Source organism: Bidens hawaiensis, unplaced genomic scaffold (genome assembly GCF_021521415.1).
Source record: "Bidens hawaiensis isolate Kalapana, Puna unplaced genomic scaffold, B.hawaiensis_p1.1 tig00013005_1, whole genome shotgun sequence".
NCBI lineage: Eukaryota > Viridiplantae > Streptophyta > Magnoliopsida > Asterales > Asteraceae > Bidens > Bidens hawaiensis.
In genome coordinates, this window is record NW_027492091.1 from 291,704 (window position 1) to 310,107 (window position 18,404).

General features: G+C 35.3%; 2 protein-coding genes across 3 annotated transcripts; one reads left to right on the forward strand and one right to left on the reverse strand.

The window, feature by feature from the left end:
* The first annotated feature begins 200 nt into the window (after nt 1-200).
* LOC143542929 (E3 ubiquitin-protein ligase RHF2A-like) lies at nt 201-6,350 on the forward strand. The gene is made up of 8 exons (XM_077035387.1): nt 201-270; nt 489-651; nt 710-756; nt 3,615-3,677; nt 3,790-3,895; nt 4,674-5,059; nt 5,797-5,901; nt 5,971-6,350. Exons 2-8 carry the CDS (start codon nt 520-522, stop codon nt 6,251-6,253), a joined length of 1,122 nt encoding a protein of 373 aa, XP_076891502.1. The 5' UTR covers nt 201-270; nt 489-519; the 3' UTR covers nt 6,254-6,350.
* Nucleotides 6,351-8,667: 2,317 nt separating this feature from the next.
* Nucleotides 8,668-13,739, reverse strand: LOC143542927 (uncharacterized). Of its 2 annotated transcripts, none has more exons than XM_077035385.1 (3): nt 13,507-13,739; nt 13,197-13,429; nt 8,668-9,307 (listed from the first exon to the last, which is right to left on the reverse strand). In XM_077035385.1, exons 1-3 carry the CDS (start codon nt 13,664-13,666, stop codon nt 8,921-8,923), a joined length of 780 nt encoding a protein of 259 aa, XP_076891500.1. In that variant the 5' UTR covers nt 13,667-13,739; the 3' UTR covers nt 8,668-8,920. The 2 variants fall into 2 exon arrangements, with proteins under 2 accessions (XP_076891500.1, XP_076891499.1); XM_077035384.1 differs by having other exon boundaries at nt 8,669-9,307; nt 13,197-13,435; nt 13,507-13,732.
* Nucleotides 13,740-18,404: the final 4,665 nt, after the last annotated feature.

Genomic DNA, 18,404 nt, shown 5'->3' on the forward strand with positions numbered 1-18,404 from the left:
AATAAAATATTTCTCAAGAGAGTAAAGAGAAAGAGAATTAGGCTTCCATCCCTGTAGAGTGTAGACTATAGTTAATTTATTTTTACTGTGGTCGGCAAGATATTACTTACTTTCTAAACGCGTACTTTGAGAGAATAACAATAATAATGATAATATATAGTTGATTGAAAAGCGACCTGGTCTCTCTTTCTATCTTGAACATTTGATCCTTGTCTCACCGATTACTTCAACCACCGAATCATTGATTCATCCTCCGATTCGATCCCTTCCGTTCAATCAATCTCCGGTAACTTTCACTTCCTACTTAGGGTTTACTTTTATATCTGCAGATGCTCTGTTTGTATACCTTTCTTTCTAGTTAGTTATGTCAACATATTTTGAATTAACTTGATTGATTGTGTGAATTAAATTTCTGGATGTTTATTGACATGTGATGAGTACTGTAGATTTGTTTTAATGACTCACTTTTTATTTGGATGCCAAAGCAGGTTTTCTTTTGGTGTTTATATCTGCACTGCAATGGAGGAGGGCACCAAGTCTAAAGATCATTTGATATCAGCTGCCGCTTTTGTTGAAGCTGGAGCACAGGATGCTTGTGATGATGCTTGCAGCATATGCCTTGAACCATTCTCTGATAGTGATCCTCCAACGGTACCATTTATATATTCTAAATAAATATAACATACATATTATATTTTTCTTGGTGCAGGTTACGGGTTGCAAGCATGAGTTTCATCTTCAGTGCATTCTTGAATGGTAATCTAAACTTCACTCTACTTTGTGTCACTCTTATAATCATTTATGTTTAAACTTGCGTCTCTTTTTCTCAGTTTTAATTTTTATTGGTCTTATTGTTCATGACATTTATATATATATATATATCTGTTTTAGTTGAAGTTGAAAACATACATAGTTACATACTAATCTTAAAACCTAAAATGTGATGTTCAACTACTCCACATAGTTCCATAGTAGGGGTTCAAATTATAAATTTGTCTATTAGGATGATAAAGCGGAGTTTGTCATTTACTTCAATAATCTCTCTCATTAATTATTGAATAACTTTAGCAAAACCTAGCTTCTAGTAGATTTGTTTGATATTCGTTAGAGAGGTGAAACATCAAGCACCGGGTGCTTCATAGTTCATGCTAGCTGTAATGTTGGCTTACTGCTAGAATCTAACTCATGCCCTGTGGAAAATATAAATGTTATGAAACTATCTTTTGGTTACATATAATATAAATTTATAAACAAATCCATATATAATATAATTAATTTAATAAATAATAAAAATAATATATATTTTAATGCCACATCATCAACAAATAAGCCATCACCATGTAATCACCACTTTACCTGCCACATCATCAAAATTTAACGCAGTTAACAATTTGTTAAACTAGGACTGTTATTGGTAATAAAAATGAAAGTTGGGATTGCCTCCGGTCAGATTGTTAGTTGGGATTAATATTGGCCAATAGTAATAGTTTGGATAATCCATTTTTCCTTTTAATTATTGTTACTTTTTTGGTACTATCACTATTTAGGTGCTGTTACTACTTCAGTACGTGCTATTTTCTTGGTTGGTTAGAGTTTTCTAGCATATTATTTTTGTACATCTCAGATCTTCTAGTTTGTAATGAATTTGAAACTGGAAATAGCAACCATAGCGTCACTTTAAGATCAAATCTAATTTTATTATAGACTTAACAATCTTCTCCTTTTAATCTCAAACTCACTGAAGTAACTTGTCAGACTAACCAGTTTAAGTTTATGAATAGAGAACTGTGGAGTCAGTTTTAACTTTTAAAGACATTATGCAAGTTGCAAAGTTTATATGTAGAAAAGTCGGTGTTTTAATGCTAAATAAATTGCTATCTGTATTTCAAATAGTTTGCCACCTATTACGAGTAGGTTGTCATCAGTTATTTTTTTTTAATGTGAATGAACCTAACAACTCTGTTCTCTTATGGTATATATAATCTTCATGAATTTATATCAATTTTAATTTCCGGTAAGAGATACCATTTATTAGTTATTTGGTGTTATTTCTCATTAGTTTTTAGGATCTAGAGGGCTTGATTTTAGGAGTAGGCTGTTTCTTGAAAGAAACACATGGTGAAAGTCCAAGAAAGAAGTTTAGAGTGTAAATTGGACTGAATGTGTAAGTGACTGTTATAAAGAAACAAGATTTAGGAAGAATGTTTCTGATTTTCTGGTTGCATTTAAAAGAAACATTGACAAGGTTATTATTATTTCACAGTAGTATGTAATTAATAAGAGAGATCTTGCCATTATTAGGTTTATGATTTCCAGATTAGTTAAATAAACTAACCTAACCTCTAATTAGTGGAAAATAACTTACAAGAGTTCAGCTAATCTCTAATAAGATAAACTAGACAGATTTTATGCCGAAAAATTAATTTAAACTAAAAGTTCTCTTGTATGCAATTACTCGCCTAGTCACTCACTTGTATAGAATTAGTTCTCTAGAATCCTAATTCTAATGCATATTCTTATCATAGACAAATCTTTATAAAGTATAAACTACTTTTTAATACATACATTTTACGTTTATTGACCATTGACAATAGCAATCGGTTAGTTTTAATGGATTGCAAACACAAACAAGTGGAAATAACCTCAACTCTGGAAACATTCAATCAAAAATAAATATCATGACTTTAGATAAAAATAATTCATACCCCACAACTTGCAAGGGTTTTATCGTCACAATGTGTAAACGAAATCTACTCCATACTCATGGAATAGGAAACAAGAATACAAAAGAAAGCAAATCTCCTGAAAAGTAAAATAAAGAAGTTTAGACAAAAACTAAGCCAAAGTTGTGACAAGTTTGATTCTTGAAAATGCACCTGTCAAATGTTGTTACTTAAGATCTGGTAGCTCGTATTTAGATACTTGAATGAAAAGATGAAAACTTGACTTATTTGGTTGCTTGAAATATCTGGAATTCCAGTTCTTGAGTGTTGGCAGCGTGGTCAACATGTTTGACTTTATTTTCTCTTATAGGCACTTCAGCCTTCTTATAAAGTATTCATTTTCCTTTTACCTTTTTAAAGAAAGTTTCAAAGCAGAAGTTGCCTGCTCTGGTGGGATGAGGCATCTAATTTGATTGGTGTTATGAATTTTTACATGTTTAAGTTACACAAAAAAATGCAGAAAGAAAGGAAACAGAGTTCTGTATTTTTTTTTCCTTACTTTTTTTTTTCCTTTTTAGTCATGGGCCTTTAGAAGGTTTAATTCATTTTGTATGCACCTGCATGCCTTCCAAGTTCCAATCAGTTTGACTCGTTTTTATTCAAATGCTTTTTAAGTTACACAAAAAAATGCAGAAAGAAAGGAAACAGAGTTCTGTATTTTTTTTTCCTTAATTTTTTTTTCTTTTTAGTCAAGGGCCTTTAGAAGGTTTAATTCATTTGGTATACACCTGCATGCCTTCCAAGTTCCAATCAGTTTGACTCGTTTTTATTCAAATGCTTGTTAAAATTGCAGGCTTTTGACCCGTTTAAGATAAAATATACATCTCAAAAGCATTTAAACGGATCAATATTACCACTTTTAACTGAAGTTTATGCAACTTAAAAATGTAGGTGCCAAAGGAGCTCCCAATGCCCGATGTGCTGGCAATCCATCAGCTTGAAAGACCCAAGCAGGTTATGTTTTTTAAATAATCCATATGTCAATTTCCCTAACATATTTTTTTATTTTTTCTAATTTATTCATCGCTTGCTACCGATTCTTACATCATGGTATTTTGATTGACAGTCAGGAGTTGCTTGATGCAATAGAACAAGAAAGAAGCATTGCAAACAACCCATCTATGAATACTACAATATTTCATCATCCAACTTTTGGTGATTTTGAATTACATGTACCCAACTATTCCTATATTCTATGCAGGTTGGGCGGGGTCAACATGAACTAAAAAGTTCTAGGCCTGCAAGCAAACTGAATGAACACGAACAGACTGTTCGTGTTTGTTTTTTTAACTTTTAACCAACAAATGATTGAACAGAACAATTAAACAAGCGGGGTGTCATGTTGTGTTCGTTTATCAAAAAAATGATTGTGTTCGTGTTTGTTTGTTAATAGCATAAGCGAACGGTTCACGAACTGAAATTAGATGAACATAAACGATGAACGTCAGTTAAAAGTAGCTGCGAGCATCAATCTGTTGGGCCTAAAAAAGTTATTAAAACTAGTCCAAATTGTAGTGGGTAAAAAGTATTTTAATGAATAGAGAAATGAACGAACGTAAATGCACAAACATAAATGAGTGTAAGAGAACGTTTACGAACATAAATGAACGAACAGGACATGTATCCATGTTCGTTCGTTTAACGAATTGAACACAAAGTCCTATTCATTATTGTTTGTTTATTAAATAAATGAACATAAAGGAGCATAAATTAACATAAATGAGCATGAAGGAATGTACGGGACATTTATTTGTGTTTGTTCATTAAACTAAATGAAGAAGGTTTTGTTTATGTTCATTCCTTTATTTAATAAACGAACTTGCTGCCAAACAGTTCACTGAACATTCAGTTCGTTTACCTGCCAATTTTTGACCTATAAGTCAACCTGTTCATTTTGCTACCTTTAAGTTTAAACCTATTTACATAGTTAGATGTTTTTTAACATTGCAGTTGCCTGTTAGTGCAACCGAGGCCGAGCTTGAGGAGCGTATAATACAACACTTGGCTGCAGCAGCAGCAATGGGCCGAGCCCGCCATATTGCTAGGCGGGAAGGTCATAGAAGTCGGGCATCAGCCCAGGCCCGTCCCCGATATCTGGGCTTTTCTGCACAACCTAGTGTACCTTCCCCGACCCGACCCGCTTCAACTGATGATGTGGAACCTACTACCCCTGTAGTCGGTGGGCCTCCCTTAGGAACCGTGCATGAAGAATCACTAAGAGGGACCGCACCATCGTCATCATCTTCATCCTCTGTTCATGCTGGTGAACCGCCTTCTTCACCATTGATCCCGACAATCGTTCCTGCACGCCCACGTGAATCTCCCTCTACCGACAGGTTTACCGATTCTTATAATTATATTTTATATACTTGTAAATCATATGACTTACGGGTGTAAAGAGTTGGGCCCGAGCTCGACTAGGCTTGAGCTTGGTTCGTTTAACTTACTAGAACTCGAGCTTGCCCGCTTTGAGCTCTATCTCGTGAGTAGTTTTAAGTTCAAGCTCGTATACATTTTTTTTATTTTTTGTATATATATTTTAACTATTTTATATATTACACAACATATAGATTATTTAGTTATGTTTATCATAATAAAATTTATAGTAATAGTTATATATACTATAGGGTCCGGATCAGGTACAAATAAGAAAATAACATGCAAAGCAAAAAAACGTGGTTGTATCTTTGTAAATAGCGTAACTACGCTACAACCATTTTGAACTGGCGTAATAATAAATTCGCTACAGTTTACGAGTAGCATGATATTATTGCCACCTGTGTTTCTTTCTCTTCGCTTCGTACACTTTGCAAGCTAAGAATGATTTGTATTTGATCCTTACACTATAAATATATATTTAGTATGTGAACTATAAATTGTATTAATGTAAATGATAGAATCGTTGTCTTTTGAGGTAGCCCAAGCTCGATAAGTGAACCTTGGGATTGGGCTTATTTTTGAAACACACTTATTTTTAGGCTCAAGCTTGTTTAAGCTCGGCTCAATTCGTGCTATTAGGGACCCGATCTCGATTAGCTCACGGTAATATGACTGATTATTCGTCATTTTTTAGTAGGTCGATTATGCACTCATCCCCAAACTACCAAGATAGAGCAGGACCTTCTGAACAGAACTCGTTTTCGGATTTCAAAACTCGAGTTAATGCAATATCTATGAGGTAACTTATGTTTTCATTTGTTAAACTCGTTTATTTAATTTTAGTATTAATTTAATTTTTTTTATAAAGATACAAAGAATCGATTACACAAACCACAAAGAACTGGAAGGATAGATTATTCTCCCGCAACAACAGTCCTACGGAGCATGGTTCTAAAGGCCCTGGTGAGAGTAGTGCCGGAATCGCGACATTATCGCGTATGATGGACCATCTTCAACATGATTTGTCACCTGTCAATTCAGCCAACAATTCTGCACGTCGGAATGAGATGACAGGCTTACATGCACCGCCAACACCGCCACCACCATCACCCCCAACACCACCATCACCACCTACACCACCAGCAGTGTGAGACATTATACAGTTTTTCATGTTACTAATCTCATATAAACTACAAAAATTTGTAGTATTTGACCTAAGACTCGATACTTGTGTTGGATGCTGATTGTTATAGTTTGTACACTTTTAAACCTTCTTGTGTCCATAAAGGTTGCATGCTAACCTTGTTAGATCTAGAAGATTTTATAAGGGGTGTGCATCAGATCAAAATTCGGCTTGACTGAAGATAATGGTTAAAAAATTTTAAACCATGTATCTTTTACCATGTAATCCAGTTAAAGATAATAAATAGCCCATTTGAGCTGGAGCTGACCTCAGAGTGACGCCTTCGAACTTTGCAACCTTTGCCGCTCTTGCAAAGTAACTGGAGTAATTACTACAATGTTGTCTTTCCACAAAAACAAGATATTGCAAAAAATAGGGATTTTAGATAAGAATGGGTTCATGGAGAAACCAACGTCAAATGATGATTGTTTGGCGCATTTTAGCGTTGATTCTAAAATCTCACGACTTTTATCAACAACGAATGTTATGAGCGAGCGAATGTTATGAGTGAGATTGTACTTCGATGTTTGGTTCACAAGCTTACAGTATGGCATCGTTGCATGCATCTTAAGCTAATTTATCATATGATTATGTTAAATCATTAGATAAATTATGAGATGTTTCTGTAAGAAGTTCTAAGAATAGATCAATAATGTTGGGATTTTTTTTAACCACCAACAAAGCCTGGCCAGCTACACCCACCGGCAAAGGGCAGCCTGCGATCATAGACAGCGCCGGTGATCTGGCTTGTCATCAATTTCAGGGAAACACGTCGCCTAAAATCCCTATGATAAAACCCTTTGCTCGCAAATGACATTTTGCCCTGTAGACAGAGTCCCAAGGGTACTGAAGAACACTACTTCTTCGGTAAGTATACAGTGTCATTATTGTGACGATTAAATTGGAGGATGTTTTACTCTTGAAATTAAGTATAATATTGTTTATCGATATTAGTATTTTAAATTTGTTTTATACTGAATAGAACAGGTTTTTTAAAATAAACCATTTAAATAGTTCAATTAGTTATTTAGTTTGGATAATTCTTGTAAACACTGTTAATTAAAGATATGCTAACTATGAAAGTAAGTTTCAACTGAAGCGACTGTGGCGATACTAAAGTTAAAAATACTGAAAATTCGTACTACAAAGTAACTGGACAAGTAACGGAGATCAAAATCGATACTATCATAAAAGGAAAACATAAACCCTACATTAGCTAAGAGGCAAAAGCTTAACAATAAAAGTCGTCCTCAACGAGTATGTGAACCTACACTTTAATTATAGTTTGCGTAAATCTACATTGTGCGATTAGTATACCGATAGGTTTTAGGACGACCTATAACTATTTTTAAATGGTGCGTTTATGATATACTTTGTAACATAGATCCAAGCTCAAATAATGTAATGGAACAATTAATATTCTAGTCACACAAGCCACATATTACAACAAGATTATGGGTATGTATATGATTTTTGGAGTCAAGGGTCCCTGGAAGTAGCGTTTCTATCTTTCGTGATAGTTGTATGATTTGCCTACATTCTACCCTCTCCAGACCTTGCTTATCGCTCTGCTATGAGTGAGACTTTACTAGGTATTGTTGTTTAATTGTATAAAGTTAATGGGAAAGTTAATTAGGTTCTATATTAATCAGTGATCAACTCTTTGCCCAGCTAAATTCTAAAATCGCTTAATAAATAAGACTTGTCAAACATCTACAAAACATATACAACTGTTCAACTAAAAAATTGTCACGCCATAAATAAAACTAATGGAATTAGTGTTCCCTTAGTTTAGGAGCGTCAGAAGAAAATAATATGTTGAAAGTTTAGGAGTGATGATAAACATTTTGTTAGTTGAGTGTGTTCCCGGTCGAGAAAGTTAGGATTGTTTAAATCTAATAATCCTATGATAGGAGGCTAAATTAAATGGACTCACTGTTAACAGAAGCTATGGGCCACATTCAAACTAACAAGAGCATGGACTTATAGAAAAGGTTTAGAACCTGTAGCTTCAAGGTCTTCAACCAACATAAACACAAGTGCCCGATTTAACTTACCGTAACAGACTACGTGGCGTTGGCCAGTGGTCAAAATAAATAAGATAGAAACGACCTTGTATGCCTCCACGCACGTGTAGCCGTAGGTGATCAAAACAAGGTTTATCAGGAGGTGAATCTTCTCTTCAATTAAACTATATAATCAAAAGATCCCCGCTAGCATGTGTCTTGATTTTAAAGTCAAGATTAACCAATGGAACAAAAGAGAAACAATCCGAGATTTAATTTAATTTCGTATATTGAGTTAGTTTACTTTTGTTCCGAAACTTAACAGAGAAACCATCGATTACGATGGTGGTTTGAAGCAGCATACCAGAAGGTCCAGATCCTAGCAATCTGATAGATGGAGGGTTTTTGCAATGCAAGTAAATTGCAGTATGAACCTGATCGATGGAGCGTAGTAGTAATAAATAAAAACAAAAAAGTTACTGATTTAAAGATAATAAAAGTATTCATTTGAAACAAACAACAAAAACTAAACACTAACCATCTCACTGGAACCATACCCTCCAAACAAATACCGAAGATGCATCCTTAGAACCACATTCTAACAAACTAGCATGCAGCCGAAAACAGCATCAATAATACCGCGAACCTGAACCAGAACCATAAGCCCGACCACCAGGGTACTGCCCTCTGGGCTCAAATCCAGGGTCCCGAGAATCCCTTCCACCAAGCCGCGGTCTGTCTCTATAAGAATCAGCATGAGGGGCACTATTATTACTATTATTATTATAGGGTCTTTGTGACTCTCCTCCACCAGTAGCATTGTAACCATGATGAGGGTCACTGAACCCCATGGGGTTGGCAGTGTACTGGTGGTGCTCCATGGCTGCAGCCGACTGCTGGTACTGCTGTTGTCGGGCATGTGACTCGCGTCTCAGAAATTCGTCTCTGCGGTTGGCGTGCCTAGCTCTAAGTGCTGTCAGCTGTTCCTCATATTGTGCATTGATTGCATTTACTCTCTGCAAACATAGAAAACCAATGAGCTAGACAATCTTGCATTTACGTGGCTGTAATGTTTTGGGTTGTTAAGTTCGCCCAACAAGCAAAAATATAACCTTTAACAAAATACAAATGCAATTAGGGTTGTAAACGAGCGGATCCGAGCCGATGGAGATCGGCTTGATAAAAGCTTAAATTATGCTGAGTTTAACAAGCTTGAGCTTATAGTGAACCTCATTTAATAAGCAAGCTAAATGCCGAGCTTAAGTAAGCTTGCAAGCCTAATAGAACTTTTATTTACACAAGTTTTATTTAATATATTTATAATATATTCATATGATAAATAAATTAATAATTACTAAGTATTAAACTATGTGAAAATAACTAGATAACATATACTATTTTACATAAATATATTTTAAATAAAAAGTATATAAATATAATTAATATGTAAATAAATATAATAATTAATAAACAATATATAAGCCGAGTTTGGGCTTTAAAAACTACAAATGAGCCAAAACTGAGCTTTAAAAAATGATTTAAATAATATATAATATGTTATATATTAAAAGTAGAATTATAAAAACACTAAAACATAATTATACAAACAAAAAAGTATAAATCTATAAGGCAGATCTCCAAAATAGTCTATGGCCCTAATAGGATGTTTCAACAAAATAATCACAATTATATAAGTAGGGTAAAGTTAACGTACAAATGAAATAACGTGATAATTGTGAGAATCAAGTAGAGTATTTATATATACAAGTAGAGTAATTATGTAATTACATTATAGGAGTAATTATGTAATTACTCTGATGTAATTACATAATTACTCTATTTGTATATATAAATACTCTACTTGATTCTCACAATTAGCACGTTAATTTCATTTGTATTTGATCCAAACCCTATATAAGTATTTAAAAATAATAATTAATATATGCCCGAGCTTTAAAAACAGAGCTCTAAACGAGCCACCTCATGCTAAGACGAGCTTGGACTCGACTTGGCTCGTTTACACACCTAAACGTAATGATTAAAATAATCATTATTATATAAAACTATGATATAAATAATTCAATAACACATATTACATTATTATATAAACTATATTTAGACAGAATTACAGATATTGTTCTTTATGTTTGCACTCAATTTCACTCGTTGTCCTTTATAATTGTTGTGTTTTTTCCTTTAAGTTCCCAAATCTCACAGCATTTATCCTTTGCCCCTAACCTAGTTAGTTTTTTCCGTTAGGTTAAGTCATGTCCAAGACACATGAGGGTAAATTGGTCAGTTTACCTATTTAATTAAAAATGTTTTATTAAATAAAAAAATTAAAAACTAATTAAAAAACTTAATATAAATACCCTCTTTCAAAACCCCTAGCCCACCATCACCAACAAAACCCACCATGGGTTCTCCCTGCTGACAACACCACCAACACCTCCGTGCAACCACCCTACTGCCGTTGTTTGAATGTGCCGCCATCACCACCATAACAATCATCTAGGGTTTGAAGCATCGGTATCTAGCGTGGCGGTATATCCTGTCAAAGATGGCAGATCTGGTGGCGGCAGGTGGTGCCGGAGGTTTGTTGTAGGGTCAATAAACCGGTTTTTCGGCGCGTTAACAAACTGGTTTTTCTGACGGGTTAGTTAACTGGCTGATAATCTGTTTTTTCGGCAACGAGGGTACTAAACTCATTTCTCCGGTGATGTGGTGGTCATTTAACGGCCGTGGTGGTGGATTTGTGGTTCTGCTAGTGTGGGTTGGGGGTGAAGGTGATTTGAGAGAGAGTGTGTATAAAGTTTTTTAATGTTTATTTATTTAAACATTTTAATTAAATAGGGTAAAATGTTGATACGAACCCGTTCAGATCCAAGGGAGCTGAAGGGTTCAAGGAAAATGAAGAGCTAAAGGAAGTCGAATAGTCTAAGTAACCGCTTCAATAATTACTACAATTAGGTCTATATATATGTTTGTGTTTTGAGTTAATGGATATCCATGTTTTATATATTGAAAAATATTAGGGTTTGTTAACCTTGTATTTGGAGAATTGCCCTCTCGAATCGGCTAACCGGAGACTAACCCATCTCGAATCGGGTCAACTATCATTTAATTTCTTGTTTCAAATTCGGGTTCTATCATTTGGTTCCATTGCCGGGAAACACGATGGTGCAGACCCGGAATAACCAGAAGGAAGGTAGCGATGGTAGTAGTATAACATCTGATCAAATCGCCGCTCAATTAGCAGCCATCGCCACTAAGCTCGATGCCATAGTCTGGCAATTGAAAGGTGATGTTGCAGAACTCAAATCTGTGATGTTTGGAACACCCCTCCTGTGCAACAATCAAGATCTGGTCAACAAAGAAACCCCTGGCGACAGCACTACCGTTGACGAAGATCAATCTGAGCATGATTTTGGTGTTCAGTTGAAGATCGAAGATTGGGAAAAAGCTCAAGATGCCGTGAAATTGTTGCATACCAATTTGGAATCTCGAGAAGTACCAGATTTGGTCAGAGAGGAAGTCTCAAATGATAGCCCTAGTGATGACAGAAATCTACCTGAGCAGGGTGTTGAATTGAAGATCGGAGGTGGTATTCTATTGAAGGTCAGAGAAGATTTGGAAACAAACCAAAATCAGATACAAACTCAGGCCTACCTAATGCATCATGAACTGACTTTTGAGGTTGTGGATGTGGACTTTCCACAATTTCAGCCTCATAGATGTCTTGGAAAACTGTCATCCAGGTTTTTCGGTCCTAATCACATCATTCCAAAGATGGATCAGTCCCAGAGTCATCAGGTTTACCGTGTAGACATGTTGAAACCCGTATGGGTTAGAGTCCCAACAACATTTATAAGTTCCTTCCCACCGATTATCAAAGATTGGGAAACCAATCTTCAACTTCATTCAGCTCTAAACAGTCGCGGGGTCCGGAAAGCCGGTAAACCTACAATTGAATGGCTAATCGCTTGGCTATCAAATTCTAACAGGAGTGAAAATTATATGCCACGTTCTATGAAGTGGGCCTATGAAACATGTGCGGCTACAATAGAATGGATGATCTTTTGGCACAAACATTATCGAATTTCCGACTTGAGGACAAGTCGATTTTCCGGGCGGGAAGTATTGATACGAACCCGTTCAGATCCAAGGGAGCTGAAGGGTTCAAGGAAAATGAAGAGCTAAAGGAAGTCGAATGGTCTAAGTAACCGCTTCAATAATTACTACAATTAGGTCTATTTATATGTTTGTGTTTTGAGTTAATGGATATCCATGTTTTATATATTGAAAAATATTAGGGTTTGTTAACCTTGTATTTGGAGAATTGCCCTCTTGAATCGGCTAACCGGAGACTAACCCATCTCGAATCGGGTCAACTATCCTTTAATTTCTTGTTTCAAATTCGGGTTCTATCAAATGTCCAATTAACCCTCATGTGCCTTGCACATGACTTGACTTAACAAGAAAAACTAGCCAAAGGAAAAACGCTGTTAGATTTGGAAACGTAAAGGACAAAACACATCAATTTTGAAGATAAAGGAGAACGAGTGAAATTGAGTACAAACATAAAGGACAATATCTGTAAATTTGTCCTATATTTATAAATCGATATAAAAGTAACTATACATTTATATAACACTAAATTATTAGTATACATCGAACAAGCCGAGCCAAGCTTGAGCTTTAGAAATAGAGCTCTAAACAAGCCGAGCTCGGGCTCAACTTGTTCACACCCCAAGTTAAAAACTGTAGAGACTATGGTTAAAAAGGAATAGCCTTTTTTCTGTAAAAAAGCATACACAAAAATGAATAAAGAGAAAAGTCAGATAATATATAGTTTTTAATCACTTGTATTAAACATAGAGAAATCAATTTAGATATTATACAAACCTCTCGGTGGCGTGCATTCTCCGCATCCTCTGCATCGTTCTGTTCTTTGGAGAGTTTCACTATATCATCATAAAACCTTTGTTCAAGACCTTCGAACGTCTGGCCTGCAACATTATCCTCGTAACCTATCTCCATATTCTCCTCACGGGACATAGATCTGATATCATGACCCGGTTTCTCAGACCCTGATCTTTGACCCTGGCTTTGGTAATAAGATCTAGACACATCAGCCCCTTGACCTAAATAAACCAAACCAACTAATTATAAGAAGCCAAATAATCAATGACACTTATAAGTAGATTACGCATACCTTCATTGAACATGTGTGATGATCCATCTCTCTCCCATCTCCACTTGTCATTCTCGGGTTTAATATAGTTACTGGATTTTTGATCCATTCGCTGACTGGGCATGCGTTGCATATCATATGCATTCCCACCAGAATCAACATATTGCCCACCTTGTCTCATATTTAAACCCTAACAAAAGATAATGAAAAGAACAATTTAACATGATACATATATATAACTTAGAAGTTACTATGGCAAAGATAATATTTTGAGATAGTGAACCCACAAGAAAAGAAAAGAAAAGAAAAGATTGTATGGCTTAATCTTAACAAAGGATATCTAACATATTCTATCAACATTGTGAAGAAACTTGCAGTGATGCTCATAAACAACAATTACAGTTACAGAGTTAATGTCTTAGATACATAACATAAGCGAATTAATCAATCTTTTTTCAACCGCTTCATGTAGACAAATAAACACCAAAACAAGGACTAACTCTAATAATGATAACACCTGTAACGATGTGATGAATTAGTCAGCTTTTTTTTTTTTTTTACCAAAATCACACTTTTGAGAGCCTAGCACAAATTCCACCGATTTAACATCCCTGTCAACAAGTTCTACATCATCCATGTGGTTTTCATTAATAAATCATCATCATCATCATCAGGATCTGCCCTAGGCTTTTCAAACTAAATCTATTGAAACTAGAATCCTCTGAATATAACTTAACCGACAAACATATGAAAAGTTTTGTCACAGGTTAAGCACGTACCAGGGCCGGATTACGCTGTTAAGTCTAACCGGCATTTAAACACGAGAAAAACCCATGAACGCGCGTAACTGAAAAGCAGAAGCAAAGCTGAAATGTACAATAATATTAATTTTTTTTTTAACGAAGCCGTTTTGACCCGTGAACTAAACTTGCCCGCCTCAACCCGACCTGTTTGTCAGTCCTAATGAAAATCAAAGGTTCATAAACAAAGTTTAATTGGATTGAAATTTCAGTGAGAAAAAACTGAGACTGAATTACAAACCTTTCTAAATTAAATTATAATAATCAAATCCTAGGGTTTAATTGATGAAATTGAAACCCTAATTACACCTAAACGGAGAAATTGATATACGAAAAGAAAAGGATGCAGTGATGACGTAATCAAAATCGGATTAAAAACAGACCTTTAATCAATAATTCCACAATCTGCTATACTTCCTTCCTCTCAATCTTGTTAATACTTCGAACTGGAATTTACGAAAATAGTCCTTGGATTACCTCTCAGTGCCGATTTACTCCTTTAACAACAAATAACATTATGATTTGCCTCCCTATGGTTTAGGGGCGGGCACAACTTACGTGTTCCGTTGCGATTTTGCGCGTTGCGTGTCACCGTTGCTTATCGTCGGGCCAATCTGTATTTGGCTGTCAGTTGACGTTTAATGGCAAGGGTACTTTAAGTGCTGTTTGTTTTTCTGAAAAATGTATGCGCGGCCTCTTTTTTCTGCGCCGTGTAGATCACACGCATACATTGCTATCTGCAGTCTGTTTGTTATCTCGAAGATGTTTCATTAAAAAACGTCTGCACAAGCTCTTCTTGGTGCAGACTTGACCCATCAACTTCTGAGATCTTATAAGGTCTGAAGAAGTTTAAAACACCACACCTACCAACACCCACTGTCCACCATCACCACCACCCACCACCACACACCCACCATCCGCTACCACCACCGCCACCCACTGTTCGCCACCACCATCGCCCACCCTACCACCCACCGCCATTGTCCACCACCCACCATCACCGCGTTTTTCCATTGCCACCATCCACCACTACCACTACCACTATCACCATCCAGCACCACCACCACCCAACGTCTGCCACCACCATCGTCCACCACCACCACCACCACTGTCCACCACCACCATCTGTCACCACCATCCACCACTACCGCTATCACCATCCAACACAACTGCACACACTACCATAGTTCATACACCACCACCAGTTTATATAAGCAATCTACATACGTTAGCATTTATTTTAGCAATCTACAGATGTGTTCTCTACATATTACAAATGGTCATGTATGTTTATCGCTAAAGAAATAATGTTATGAGATTTGACGAGAATGAACCTAGGATTATATGATTGGATATTTAGGCTTTAAAATTTGATGAATTGGGTTTGGGTTTTGTTGACATCTAATAATCTTTTTGAACATGATATTTTACCCTAAAGTAAGTTTCTTTGTATTTTCTATTTGTTGTATATTTTTATATGTAAGCAAAAGAAAGAATAGATACAGAACAGGAAATGTTCTCAACTTTCACAATTCACCTTTCAACATTGTTTTAAGCATAATATCTATTAAATACAAAGTACGGAACAAGTGATTTTAAAAAAAATTATTGTGGTTTTATAAATATTATTTCAATGTTGTTTGACTATTATTTAAATTTCTATGTTGAAGGACTTTTTTATTTAAATTTCAGCTTATTTAAAAAATTTTGTTTGACTTTAGGAGTCTACAAACGTTAAAAAACAAACAGTCTTATTTTTGCAGACTGCAGAGGTTGGTCCACCTCTTATGCTACAGATGACTGCAGATGTGGTCCGCAGACTGTAGGCATTTTATCTATGAAAAAACAAACAACACCTAAATAATTAGATAAATAATAATAATAATAACAACAACAACAACAACAATAAGAACAACAACAAATCGATGATTCTGGATCTCATCTCATCTTCATACAAATCCCTTCCTCTGAATCTCATCATCAAATCCCGACTCATCTTCATCACGATCTGAACAAACAACAAAAGTCTCCTTTTTCCACCATTCATCTTCATCTTCTTCCACGATCTGAACAAGAATGTCGGTGGCGTCACCAACAGATCCCTGTCACCGTCACCACCACATCCCCGTACACTGTCACCCTTATCCACGAACAACATCCCCGTCCCCGTCACCAATGTGAATCTTTGAGATTGATTGGTGAGAATTTGGGATTCAGGGTTTCAAATTTGATATTTTGTTCTAGCACACCAGGTGTTCAAATTTGATATTCGCCTCCTTGCTCGTTGTATTCCGGCAAAAATCAATTTTGTAGTGTTAATTCATAACCGCACCTGAACCATATATTGAATGCATGTCCTCTTAAACAGGTTTGGCGAGTCTGACTCACGAAGTGCTCACCCCTATTTGGAACCGGTTTTGAACGAGTTTCCATGGAACCAGTTTGCATGAAATTTGTTATGTTATTGACTTCCCGCGCAAGTAAAAAAAAACAGGTGTTTCTCTGAACAAATGAAAACTATGATGTTTATGAGCTAACAAGTTATGTACTATCACACCAATGAATACATTATATATGAGCTAGCAATTTGCATATGAAAACAAACTTGCATGTAAACTATCCGAACAAGTAAACAACAATTCATCCAAACAAATCATGCACATAATAAATTACATAGAACACAACATCTAAATATACATAAAACACTAGCAGCCCAAACAAACACAACAAAGCCAAGAATCAATAAATGTATAAAAGTAATCATTTCACCATAACCAAAGATAATTGTTCTCAAGATCCATAACAAACAACTACAATTAAGTGCCATCTTTGCCTAAATAACCAAAAAAACGCACATCTAAAGATGACAAATAATAATAGTATCAAAATACATAACCAACAACTACTAACACTGTCATCTTTACTTTAATTACTGATGGTCGGGTATAAATCTTGTATATTATTGCTTTAAGTGTATAGTTTTAATTAGTTTTTCATTAGAACAATGGCACTTCAAGATTGCTTTTGTGTTTTAGGTCATGAGCATTAAAGATACTAATTGGAGACATTTACGAGCATGTGATGTTTCAATTTTGAAAATCATGTTATCATTTATTTTTGAGATATTGAATTAAAATTACTTATAAATTATTTTAATGTAAACAATAAATATGAGTGGTCAGTGATGGAATATGAAGATGATTTTAAAAAGCTGCTTTTAGAATCGTGGGCTGAAGTTAACATTTTGAAGATAGACTTATGTTATTTATTTATTGGAAGGTCCATAACATCCCACAAGAAAAAGCCCACTTGATCTTTGATATAAAAACAAGAAGAATAGTTTGATGTGAAAGGGACGCACATAATAACAAGAAAAAGGGGCAGCAGTAGCACAAGTTAGGAAGAAGAAAAAGAAGAAAAGTCAAGCCATGGTCACCTTCCAATCAATGTTAAGGCTCATGGCCTACCAAACATCAAGTGAATACCAAATCATCACCATGAGCGGCTAGCCTTCTCAAGTCATACCCGGGATGTAGAGTATTGTATTTTTACAATTTCTCACGTGTTTAAGAACGAATGATTTTGTAATTGTCTTTGATTAATCTATAAGTATTGATGTTTGGTATTGCTGTGCACTCAGTCGGTTTATGTTTATTTCGATCAGAATGATTAGTTTGCTAGTTGCTATTATAATTTCTTATAGTGTTGTTTGACTAGTTAAATATGATGAAGCGTACAGTTGCCCTTAGTTGGGTCACACTGGCAGGGATTGTTTGATAAATAGTGCTGTGTATTATCTATTGTTGATGCCTAAAGTTTACCTAGTTAGTCAGTATGTATCGATCGTTGACAATTTATCTGTTAAGTTAACATGAGATTACTGCCTATTTTCTTACTTGAAACCCGGGTGTGATTTGTCTTTGTTAATTATTTGAAAGTTGTTACTTGCTTGATTAAAAACCAAATTATTTGCTAGTGTGATCAACACTTTTGACATTCACTTCATAATATTAGAAATTGGTTGAACGGTACACTGACCACATATTACTCGTGTCGACACCCTACTTACCCTAGCTTTCTTAGGTGATTAGGAACTTGATTTAATTATTTTTTTACTAG

What these genes read in the sequence shown, in the direction of transcription:
- LOC143542929 (XM_077035387.1), top strand. Translation starts at nt 520, where the DNA reads ATGGAGGAGGGCACCAAGTCTAAAGATCATTTGATATCAGCTGCCGCT. An exon ending in CTTCAGTGCATTCTTGAATG is followed by an intron (nt 757 to 3,614) that starts GTAATCTAAACT and finishes TTAAAAATGTAG; the next exon opens with GTGCCAAAGGAGCTCCCAAT. An exon ending in TTGGTGATTTTGAATTACAT is followed by an intron (nt 3,896 to 4,673) that starts GTACCCAACTAT and finishes TTAACATTGCAG; the next exon opens with TTGCCTGTTAGTGCAACCGA.
- LOC143542927 (XM_077035384.1), bottom strand. Translation starts at nt 13,666, where the DNA reads ATGAGACAAGGTGGGCAATATGTTGATTCTGGTGGGAATGCATATGAT. An exon ending in ATCACACATGTTCAATGAAG is followed by an intron (nt 13,436 to 13,506) that starts GTATGCGTAATC and finishes TGGTTTATTTAG; the next exon opens with GTCAAGGGGCTGATGTGTCT. An exon ending in AGAATGCACGCCACCGAGAG is followed by an intron (nt 9,308 to 13,196) that starts GTTTGTATAATA and finishes CTATGTTTGCAG; the next exon opens with AGAGTAAATGCAATCAATGC.